The following is an 11,376-nucleotide window of genomic DNA, read 5'->3' on the forward strand; positions in this document are numbered from 1 at the left end:
CCTCTCCGTCGTATTTTGCGAGTCGGAGGAAGTGCGTCCCTTCTCGCTTGCCTTACGCAAGGGGAGGCAAGGACTGCACTATCTCGCAGCCTACGGGAGGGGGGAGCATTCACGGGCGGCACTCTGCTTATCAGTGAGAAGTAGTGGCTCCCCCAAAGACCAACGGTTATTCTAGTAGGGATAGTATTATATGGTCTCGGAGTCCATACAAAAGGTAGGAACGATCATCTGCACGAGTTAGGCCGTGGAGGTGCCCTGTCCCTCCCCATCGGTTTGCCTGGACCACCAAGGGCAGCTGGCGAACACCAGCAGCAGCTGAACTTCCTCAACCTCTGACAGCTTGGTGGGAGCATCTCAGGGTCCTGAATCAGGGCTCTTGGGGCGGGACGAGACGGGGCGGGGCGAGCGCGCGCTGGGCGTGGCGACAGGGAGTTGGTGTGCCTGGAGGGAACGCGCGAGCCGATCCGAGAAGACCCGAGCCGAGCCGAGCCGAGCCGAGCCGAACCGAACCGCAAGGAGCCGGGGAGAGGCAGGTTGAGCCGGGCTGGCCGCCTGCGGCTCAGCGCCGATCCTGCCGCGTCGCCTGGCTCCGTCTTTCTCCTTTTTTTGCCCAAGCTGCTGCAAAACTTTTATTCTCTTGGGCTCTCCCGGGTGTGTGAAGGAGTCGAGCGCTCGGCTGTCTCCGCGCTCCCCAGCAGCGGCGACCGAGGGGACTCGCATCCCTCGCCCGCCCAGCTCTCGCACCCTGCGCTTCCTCACCTGCCAGTCGCTCTCCGGAGCCGCGGGAGGGCACCCCCTGAGGGGCCGCGCGGGCGCCGGCGCCCCGAACACGCCCGCTCACCGCGGCGGACCGGCCCCGCGCAACTTTAACTTGATTTCTCTCGCCCACTCTGGGCACCCACGGCCGCTGTGCCGCCGCCGCCCGTCACTGTCGCCGCGGTCTCACAAAGGGCGCGGGGAGAGGAGGCGACGCGGGCGGCAGCGCGGGCCTCCAGGCCGCCGAGGTTAAGAGACAAAAGGGAGCTGCTTGTGCTCGCCGTGCGGTTGGGAGCAGCCTGCTCGTCCCCTCCGCCCGGCTCGGGCTTCGGCTCCGCGCGCCCGCTCCCCGACCCTCGGCTGCTGCTCCGCCTCCCTCCCGCGGGCGTCCCCGCAGTGCTCGGGACCCGGAGCCTTCGGGGCGCGCGCAGCTGCTGGTGGTCGGGGGCTCTAGGGATAATAAATGATAGAGGATACAATGACTTTGCTTTCTCTGCTGGGTCGCATCATGCGTTACTTCTTGCTGAGACCCGAGACGCTTTTCCTGCTGTGCATCAGCTTGGCTCTGTGGAGTTACTTCTTCCATACGGACGAAGTGAAGACCATCGTCAAGTCCAGCCGGGACGCCGTGAAGATGGTGAAGGGCAAGGTGGCTGAGATCATGCAGAACGATCGACTTGGAGGACTTGACGTGCTGGAGGCCGAGTTTTCCAAGACTTGGGAGTTCAAGAGCCATAACGTGGCTGTGTACTCCATTCAGGGCCGGAGAGACCACATGGAGGACCGCTTCGAAGTTCTTACGGACCTGGCCAACAAAACGCACCCATCCATCTTCGGGATCTTCGATGGGCACGGCGGCGAGGTAGGTCTTACCTCTCTGTCTGTCTGTCTGTCTGTCTGTCTCTCTGTCTCTGTGTCTCTCTGTCTGTCTCTCTGTGGTGTGTGTGTTTGTAAACACGGCATCACGCGGGCTGCTGGCTAGGACCCGGGTAAGTGGGGCGTGGTGTCTGGACAAATGATGCTTAAGTTACCAAACTACTTCAGGGTGGCGAGCTCTTGGGGCTGAGGGTTCAGATTAGCGGAAAGCCGTCCACCGCAAATTGTGTTAATATGAAGCTTTCGAGGCCCAAATACAGCGTAAAACTGTGCTCGTTTTTCGGGGAGAACTAATGATATTTCCAGTGAACTTGGCTCTGGGCCGCAGTGACCCTTTCTAGGGTTTGACGTCAAATTAGCCGCAACGAAGGAAGATCATTTTTTTGGTGCATTCGGAAAGACTAAAATCTGCAGGGTGTCGGGAGCCTCAGTGAGGATGAAGAAGACTGGGACTTTTGCCGTTTCTCTGAAGAATCAAGGGGCAGCTCTGTGCTTCTTACCAACTCCATCAACTTTGCAAGTGTTGTCGGGCCAGATGACAGGAGCACCTTGCAGTCGAAGATTTTTAGCAGCGCAGGGCAGAGTATATTCCTGGGCTTTGCGGAGATGCTCCATCAGCCCTACAGCCCTGACCCGACCTGCGCCCTTTCCAGAGCGAGAACCCAAATACCTCCTTGCTCCTAGATTCCTTTGGGTTTATTCGGGAGCAGAAGACAAGGCTAAAGGCCAGCATAGATGTTCCTCGCACAGTTCTGAGGCACCAGCGTTGCAGGCTAGGGCTCAGGGTTCCTGGAGGTCATGCAGGGGTCGGTTGATCTACTAGGGACGCGGCGGGTGTAGTAGGTGGTATATGGTCCCAGCGCCGTGCACCAGAGAGTACCAAACCAACACCCCATTTCTCTCAATTGGACAGTTGGTAACAAAGTTACATTGCAGCGTGCTTTTTTTGGCAGTACGTTTTTATTTTAAACCCTGTCCTCTGGTCTGTGCCTGGGCTGTGGGGAACCCTAGGGAATGTCTTTCTCTTTCAGGCATTTGCTTGTTCTTTGGCCTTGGTTTTGCTTAAACATTGAGAAGGCTTTCAATTAGTTATCTTATCTGCATTTTCCACCCGCCATCTGGAGATCTTTCCACAGTAGTGTGTCTGTCCTACCTTGTAGAAACAACTTGCCAAGAATGGCAAACTAGCGAAAGTTACTTGTAGAACTGAAAATGGTTTTTGCTATTTTCTGTCCACCTTAATCTTTTTATAATCTTTCAGCAGTTTTCAGTAATCTTACAGCCTTTCATGTGGTGTGGGGCTCCCCTCCCCTTGACCATGGAGAAAGTGAAAGTCAATTGATGGAAGAGACACTGCATATTTGATCAAAAATGTACCTGAATGACAAGAATGATAATATAATGAGTGATTTTTTTTCTTGACTTGAGTCATAATTTCTTTATTTTCATTTTATGTGCCTATGTTCAGTGAGAGTGAAAGAAGCTGAGATTCTTTAATTTGTAAATCACTTAACCTTAAATTTATCATATTTTTATATGAAAATTGTTGGCTAATGATAATCAGATTTTAGTCTTAGAAAGCACAGTTTTGTGTTTAGCTTAAAGGTTTAGATGTAATTTTTTTTTTAAAATTGGTATTGGGGATCGAATTCATGACTTCTTCCTTGCAAGGCAGGTGCTTATGCTGCTAAATCCCCATCCCTTAGATGTAATGTTAAGGTTGTAAAATTTTGCATGGTGTGATACCTTAGCACGTTTTTGGCATGCTTGTGTGATTGGGTAATTTGAAAATGTTTTCTTTAAGTTGACTTTCCTAAAGCTTGAAAGTTGGAGGCCCAAACGGGTTTCAGATTGAACTATTTACAGTACTATCTAGCAAATATATCATCCAGAAAAAGGGTGTAATAAATATTTTTATTGAACTAAAAATAATTTGTATGTACTTGACTTTTTATAAATTTTTAAATATTAAATGAAAAGATGATCATTTTTAGTCAGACTATGAAATGCTTTTCATTGTGCAGTGTTAAAATGATTATTGTTTGCAAAATAATTGATAGTGTGGTTGAAAATAGAATAATTGGTCTCTCTATAACCACCTATCATGTGCAGTCAGTTCATTCATTCTGGCTTTTAGGCAAAATAAAGAAAATGCTACGAAAAGAGTTATTTAATTGTACTAGGAGTGTGATAATGCACAGTACTGGGTTATTTACTTGCTTTTCTTTTATATATGCTTCAAAGAAAAATCCCACTTTGTAATTTTTTTTTTTTTACTTTTTTTTTTTTTTGGTCTTTTTCGTTTTTATCGGTACCAGGGATCGAACTCACGACTGCCTGCTTGTAAGGCAGGCGCTTATGCCGCTGAGCTAAATCCCCAGCCCCCACTTTGTAATTTTTGTCTTTGTGAGGCTTACCTTCTTTAACATTTACCAGAGGAGGGTGCCACTGTTTGATTTTGGTATAGATGATAGTTATCTTCTTGTAGAAAAGAGGAATCTTTTTCTGAACTCTCTATAAACTGTATAGATATATACAAATGTATACATAAAATCACATACATACATACAAACTGTCGCTAGAATGATGCAGAAGGTAAGTCAGGTGCTGAATTTATTTCTAGTAATTCATACTGATGATAAGACTTAAAACGTGAGTACCCAATTATAATTATAATGCTTTTCACATCCAGAAAGGATGTTGTATATCCTTGGTATATCTATTTCATTTTGTATATCCATTGCTTACGTTTTTAAAAGATGACATATTGGTATTTGGAGAATTTGTGACCTTGCTAAATCCAAATGGCTATTTTAGATCTTTCTATTGAACCATTAGACAAATTAGTTTGACTGTTTGCCTAGTAGCTAGCACTCTGGAGACACAAAGGTGACTGAGCAATAATAACTTCTGTCCTCAAAATGCTTTAATCTAGTGAGAGAGTCTAGAGACCATTTACCAAAAATTACAATCTTGCTGTTTGTGGTGTTATGGGAACACAGAAGAGAAGCATTTATTTATTTATTTTTAATTTTTATCGGTACCAGGGATCGAACTCACGACCATGCACTTGCAGGGCAGGCTCTTATGCTGCTGAACTAAACCACCAGCCCTGAGGAGGAGCATTTAAATCACACTGGGAGGTGGGAGGTCTAGGGCAAAACACCAAGAAGACATCATTTAGTGCAAGACTGAAAACATAGCCTTTTCCTCTGGAGATACAGCTCAGCCACAGGGTGTCTTATGCCAGTTGTGACCTTGGGCAAATTACTTAGGCAGCTTTATCTGGGAATTCTTATTAAAGCATAGGGATAATAATGCATGTAAGGTATACCCTCATCAGTTGTATTATACCCTGGTGAGAGAAATACTTAGTGGAGGTGAGGGTATGGAAGAAGAAGACTCAGTAACCAAGAAGTATATGTGTGTGTTGGGAGAGAAACCACTTGTGAGAACCACAACTTTGGTCACTTAGGTCAATCTTTTGACCTTATTCTTATCCTTGTAACTAATGAGTTACAAGAATAACCCATTAGTATTCCCAAACATTCTCTGCTTGTTCTCACTTTTGGTGAACTTCTGATTAGTAATTTGGGATTCTATTTATATATTTAGGAATTGAGAAAGCAGTATCCTGGCATTAAGTGCAAATTTTCATAGGAATGAGAAGTGATCAATATATGGGTATTCTGATGTATCCTGATTTGTACTTCAGCCTCTTAATGAGTTGAGTTAGCATTGTTAGTTCTTTGGGGCTGTTCAACTGAGGATTCTTGGACAAATATGTATCTCTGGATTTGTCATGCTCCAGACTAGATACTAGATGGCTGTAACTTTATTTAGGAGAATGAGATCATAAAGACTCTGTTTCTGTAGTTCTGTAGGCCAGCTTCTTCATTTGAAGCTCTTGGGTCTGGTTACATCTTAATAGTATGGATGGGTGGGAGACTGCAGATACTACATATCTACAGCTGTGGCAGTGATTGTTTTGTAGCATAATGGTAAAATAACAAAAGATTTTTAAAAAGCCCAAACTATCAATTACTATTGAAAGGTATTTTTAAAATCAAAAATAATGTTTATGTAGGAAAAATTTTTGTTTTTATGTTGATTATAGTTTTTCTCTTTTTTTGATCCATAGTTTTTAAAATACTATCTCGAAGAAGTATCATCACTTCTTTGTGGTAGCTTTGCCAATGTTCGTGCCTCATAGCTATCTAGAATAGATTGTTACATGCTGCATGGTTGTGTATATCTTGACAGTTGACACACAGCTTGAAACAAAACAAAATTAAACAAAACAAAATGAAACAAAACTTGAGGTGCTCATCAAGGACTGGAGTTTTGAGGTTCAACAGTTGCCAGCCTCAAAAGAGAAACTGTTTTTGAAGATGGCCTGAAAGATGCATACATGCAGTGGTTCTTAATCTTTTTAAGATTATGCTCCTCCTTGAAAATGTACAGACATATCCCTCGGAAAAAATGGACATGCACATCAAACATTACTTATTGTTTAAAAGGCAAGTGATGCATGAAACTTCTATATTTAAGGTTAATTTAGGTAAAATGCAATGTTTCTAGTGAAGTTAGACTTGCACAGAGCTGTGTACCTGAATTCCTTCCTTATTACTCCCTCTGACAGATCAACTGCAAGGGTATTGTTGAGGACATTGCTACATTATATTGCATTTTCTTTAAGAAGATGAAGGGAGAAATACAACTCTAATACCTTTTTGTTTTTATTCTTAAAGATACTGAATATGTAAGATTGAGTTATTTTTTGGTTCTTGGCTGCTAGAAGTATTAGGAGCCAAACTTCTGACCTGTTTCTAGGAAATGTACAGATTTTTATAGAAGGCATGCTGTTGGTACTTGAAATTACTTCTAGGACAGCTTATTTTTCCTACATTCAATTTTCCTTTGCCCCTTTTTTATTTTCTCCTTTATATAAATCATTTTATCTTGTTGCATTACATGTATTTATGTAAATTTCATTGAATCTTTCTGAGTTACAGGTTAAAAAATTATGAGTGGCATAGTGAATGATTAGCTTTTCAGATATTACAAGTGAGGTTAGCAAATGATTCCCATATTATGATATACAGGATGCCCAGGGATTAGTTGGACAGATGACTTGTATATTAAGAGAAAATTAAGATAATTTTGATTTAAAATGGTGCATTAATCTTTCTGAAAACAGCACTGTACTGTCAATAAAATCTCCTCTTCTGTTCTTTGGAACCTCTTGATAGGTGAATGTAGGAGGTTGACTGCTGACTTTGGTGTATGTTTTGAACAGGTTGTTAAAAAATCCAGCTCAATGAAGCGGACATTTTCTGTATAGTCTACCATGTGTAGAAAACATGGTTATGCTCTGTGTCATGTTCAAAGATAAATTGGTATGCCCTCAGGGAGCATTCTGTCTACTTGGAGAGATGAGATTTTAAAAAATGATAGAACCACAAGATGCAGAGCTACAAGATAGAGGCACGTCACCTCCTAGGGTGTGATGGCCTTTCTCAGGGAATTTGGGCAATCTTGTATAATTTTGATGGTGTTCTGAAATTTGGTTTTATCCTAGCATTTCAGTAGACAGAAACTCAGTAGAAGAAAGAAGGGAAGATGAGATTACAAGTGGAAGAAAAACTGTGGGAATGGTTTAGAGGAATAAAATGCAGGTTCAGCTGAAAGAGAGGCAGGTAGCCCCATTTGTTTTGAGGAGGATTTCTCTAATAGCGATCTTTCTAGAAGCCCATTCATTGTTTTTTCACATTTGCATACTGTCTATGTTTTGATATACTTTAGTTTTGTTTTGTTTTTTGGGATAAGATCTCACCATGTAGTTCAGGCTGGTCTTGAGCTTTCTGTGAGGACAAAGGCTGGCCTTGAACTCATGTGATCCTCTTGTTTTAGCCACCTGGGTGTCTAGGGATACACCACTGAGCCTGTCCATATTTTGATAAACTTTTTAGTTAGGTATGTTTATTTTTTTCATATAGTTATTTTCATTTGTATTTTTTCATCTGAGAAGTATCCATTTCAGATGCCCATTTTTGGATTAGGTCTTCAGATTTTGGGCTAAAGTCTGGGTTTTTTTAGTTCTTTATATATTTTAGATATTAGTCCTTTGATGAGTAGCTGGCAAAATTTTTTGCTATTTTATGGGTTGTTTTCTTTTGGTGTTGCTAAAGCTTTTCAATTTGATATGATCCCCATTATTCATTCTTTGTAATATTTCTAATGTGTTTGGATTTTGGGTTAAAGTCTTTGCCTACATATTTTCAGGAGTTTTATGTATTTTATATTCCAACAGATTAAGTGTTTCTGATTTAATATTTAGATATTTGCTCCATTCTGATTTCAGTTTAATGCATGATGAGAGATAATGAGTCTAGGATTAATCTTTCGCATATGGAAAGTCAGTTTTCCAAATATTAAAGAGGCTATTTTTCTTTCAATGAATGTATGGTACCTTTGTCGAAGGTAAATGACTGAGTGTGTTTGGAGTTGTTTCTGCATCTTCTACTCTGTTTCATTGATCCTTGAGTCTGTTTTTTTTTTTTTTTTTTTTTTAAGGCCAGCAGCGTGCTGTTTTTATCACTGTAGCTTCACAGTATAATTTCAAATCAGGGATTGTGATGCCTCCGCATTGTCCTTGTTGCCTAGAATTGCATTTTGCTATTGCGAATCTCTTCTGATTCTATATGAATTTTAGGATTATTTTCTCTAGTTCTGTGAGGTATGCTGTTGGTATTTTGATTGGGATTGTATTGAATCTGTGTAACAGTTTTAGAAGTGTGGCCATTTTCACTGTTCTGCCTGTCTGAGAATTTTCTGACATGGAGTCAGATGTATTATCCATTGTGCCACTGGCCCTGTGCTTGGCCTATCTAAGACAGGGGGTCTCTTTCCATTTCCCGATATCCTCTTTGATGTTCTTTTTTCAGAGTACTGTAGTTTGCAGTGTAAAAGGTTTTTATTTCCTTTGTTAGATTTTTTGTTTACTGAAATCAGGTGTTGTATCCCTGATTTCTCTCTCAGTGAGATTATTTGTGTACATGAATGCTATTGATTTTTGAGTGTTGACTTTGTATCCTGCCATGCAGCCTAATATGGTTATTAAATCTAGGAGTCTCTTGGTGGACTTTTTGGGGTCTTCTAGGTAGAGTATCATGTCATCAACAAATAATGATAGTTTAATTTCTCCCTTTCCTATCCCTTTTACTTCTTTCTCTTGTCTAGTTGCTCTGGCTAAGGTTTATTATATTGAATAGGAGTGGTGACAATTTCTGTTAATGTAAAATGTTATTGTAATAGTGGAAAACAATACTTGTAAAATACTTCTCTAGATGGATGCCTTTTAAAATAATGAAAAATGTGATGGTTGATACATTGTGTCAACTTGAGAAGTTTAGAAGTTTAACCAGAGACTCAGCAGGGAGCCAGGATTCTTTTTTTTGTAAATATCTTCATCCTGTGCAGGACTGGGACACAGAGATTTTGTAAGTGCTATACCGGCCCAGGAGAGGGATGATAGGTAGAGGTGGCCTGTGTGCAATACGAGGGAGGAAAAGAGGCTTGCTTTTTACCTCTTTTGTTCCTACTGTTTTTCCTGGATGCTGCCTTGAAGTATTTCCCCAGTGTCCTGCCACCTTGCCTTGGAACCTGCTGATTATGGACTGAAACCCCCAAAAGTTGTAAGCTATATAAACCTTTCTTTCCTTCATTTGGGTGTTGGGTGTTTTGTCTCAGCAAGGAAAAAAAAGTAACCAAGACAGAAAGTATTTTATATATAATATCTGGCTTATTCAAGTAGAAAGGCTTCTGTAACATAGTATTTTACTTTGTTACCTGTAGGTTTTGTTAGGAAGTGTAGGTTTTTCAGTACTGAAAAATTGTATAGTGTTTTTAGTTTTTAAAAATGGCTTCATGAAATAATCAAATTTAAAAAGTTTCATTACCTTGATAGTGATTTAAATATAAATATCATTATCATTCAATCTCAGATATATGTGATCCCACCCTTAGTGAGTCAGTTTCAAAAAAAGTAATATTTTTTGTGGATATTAACATTTGATGTTTGTTGTTTTATTCTTTTTTTTTTTTTGTCTTTTTTCGTTTTTATCGATACCAGGGATCGAACTCACGACTGCCTGCTTGCAAGGAAGGTGCTTATGCCGCTGAGCTAAATCCCCACCCCCTATGTTGTTTTATTCTTAATTGGTTTTTAAACATTTTAGAATATATTTTTTGTGGTTTAATTTGTATTAATATTGTAATGCTCCTACTTAATGAATATTTGATAACTGCAACAAGTGAAATATATTTAGAAATAATAATAATAATATATTTAATAGTATAGAAAAAAAACCACTCCTGTCTCATTAGCCTGCTATATTTTACATTTACTGTTATGATTTTGGTGTGTATTTGCTGATTATTTTTTGTAATATAATTTTAATTTGTAATATAATTTTATATAGTTGTAACAGTGTACATTTTTTTACTTATTTAGTACATTTGTAGTACATAATGATTATATTTGTTTTGGAGAGTTGGACATGTACATAGCACATATGAGTTCTTTTTGTGCTCCCTTTCTCCCTTCCTTCCCTGCCCCTTCCAACTCTCACTCTCCTTTCTATTTGCAAAAGGTCTGTGTTCATATAGTTTAATATCTTGTTTTCTTTCATTTTGTATAATCCTATAAGCACATTGTCATTTATTTTTAAATTTTACTTCTTTCTATTTTTATTTTAACTTATTTTTTAGTGATAGAGTAATATTTGATTGAATGAATATTTGAAAAAATTAATCAACTCCTTCCTGATAAATACATAGTTTCTTCTAGCTTTTTGCCATTTTAACTAACATTGTGATGACTATTTTGGTGGTTTAATGTAGTTTGGAAAATTTCTTTAGGTTAAATTTTCAGGATTGGATTTCTGGATCAAAGGAGAAATAAAGAAACCACCGTTATTGGTAATAGTAACAGTAGCTGAGATTTATGGAGTATTTACAGTATTTAAGCAGCATCTAAAATGCTTTATATGTGTTATGTAATTTTAATTTTCAGTGGAACCTGTGAAATAAATTAAGGCATTGAGAAATTAAGCCATTTCTTCAGGTTCTCTCACAGTTCACAGAGTAAAACTGGAATTTGAAACTAGGATTCAGACAGAACTGTCTGCCTCCAGTGTCTGCAGTTTTTGTTACAAATCTCATTATTTGGGTAGTAAAGTGCTAATAATGTTGTCATGTGGACACTGCCCTGTTTTCTCACTTTGCTTAACAGGACTTTCCTGTATGACTGTGATGATTTTGTGACGTGTGGTGTTGTTCTTCTAAACTCTATGCTGCAGACTTTGGAAGGTGGGTCTTGCAATTGCCTAGGAAAGTCCTGTAGTTAGGAAAAAATTGGAGTCAGAAGGTGGAGCAGGTGTTTCTTCACATTCAGGAAGTATTCTCATTTATTTCTAGTCTTTGTTCTGCTACAGAAAATCCCTGATATTTTTGCCAGTTGGCGTATAGGAGGCTTTATACAAATTACAGTGGCATTATCATAACCAGTCACAATCATAAGAAAATTTATTTTTTATTTCTCTTTGAAGTACCAGAGACTGAACTTTAGGATAAATATATAGGAGGATGTATGAGTATGTAGTTTCTCTTTATACTGGAGCTTTTCCCTTTCTGAGGGCCAAAATAATTTTCTAATATATATATATATATATATATATATAT

At 39.9% G+C, this 11,376-nt stretch overlaps 1 protein-coding gene across 1 annotated transcript in view; it reads left to right on the top strand.

The window, feature by feature from the left end:
• Positions 1–483: 483 nt before the first annotated feature.
• Ppm1l (protein phosphatase, Mg2+/Mn2+ dependent 1L) overlaps positions 484–11,376 on the top strand; it is a 316,234-nt gene continuing 305,341 nt past the window's right edge. The window contains exon 1 of the mRNA XM_003476321.5: positions 484–1,618. Within this exon, the coding sequence (XP_003476369.1) occupies positions 1,220–1,618 (399 nt within the window). The 5' untranslated portion in view covers positions 484–1,219. The remainder of the gene's footprint in view (positions 1,619–11,376) is intronic.

This window comes from Cavia porcellus, unplaced genomic scaffold, assembly GCF_034190915.1.
Source record: "Cavia porcellus strain 051 isolate PalLab524CR breed Dunkin Hartley unplaced genomic scaffold, mCavPor4.1 scaffold_5, whole genome shotgun sequence".
Taxonomy (NCBI): domain Eukaryota; kingdom Metazoa; phylum Chordata; class Mammalia; order Rodentia; family Caviidae; genus Cavia; species Cavia porcellus.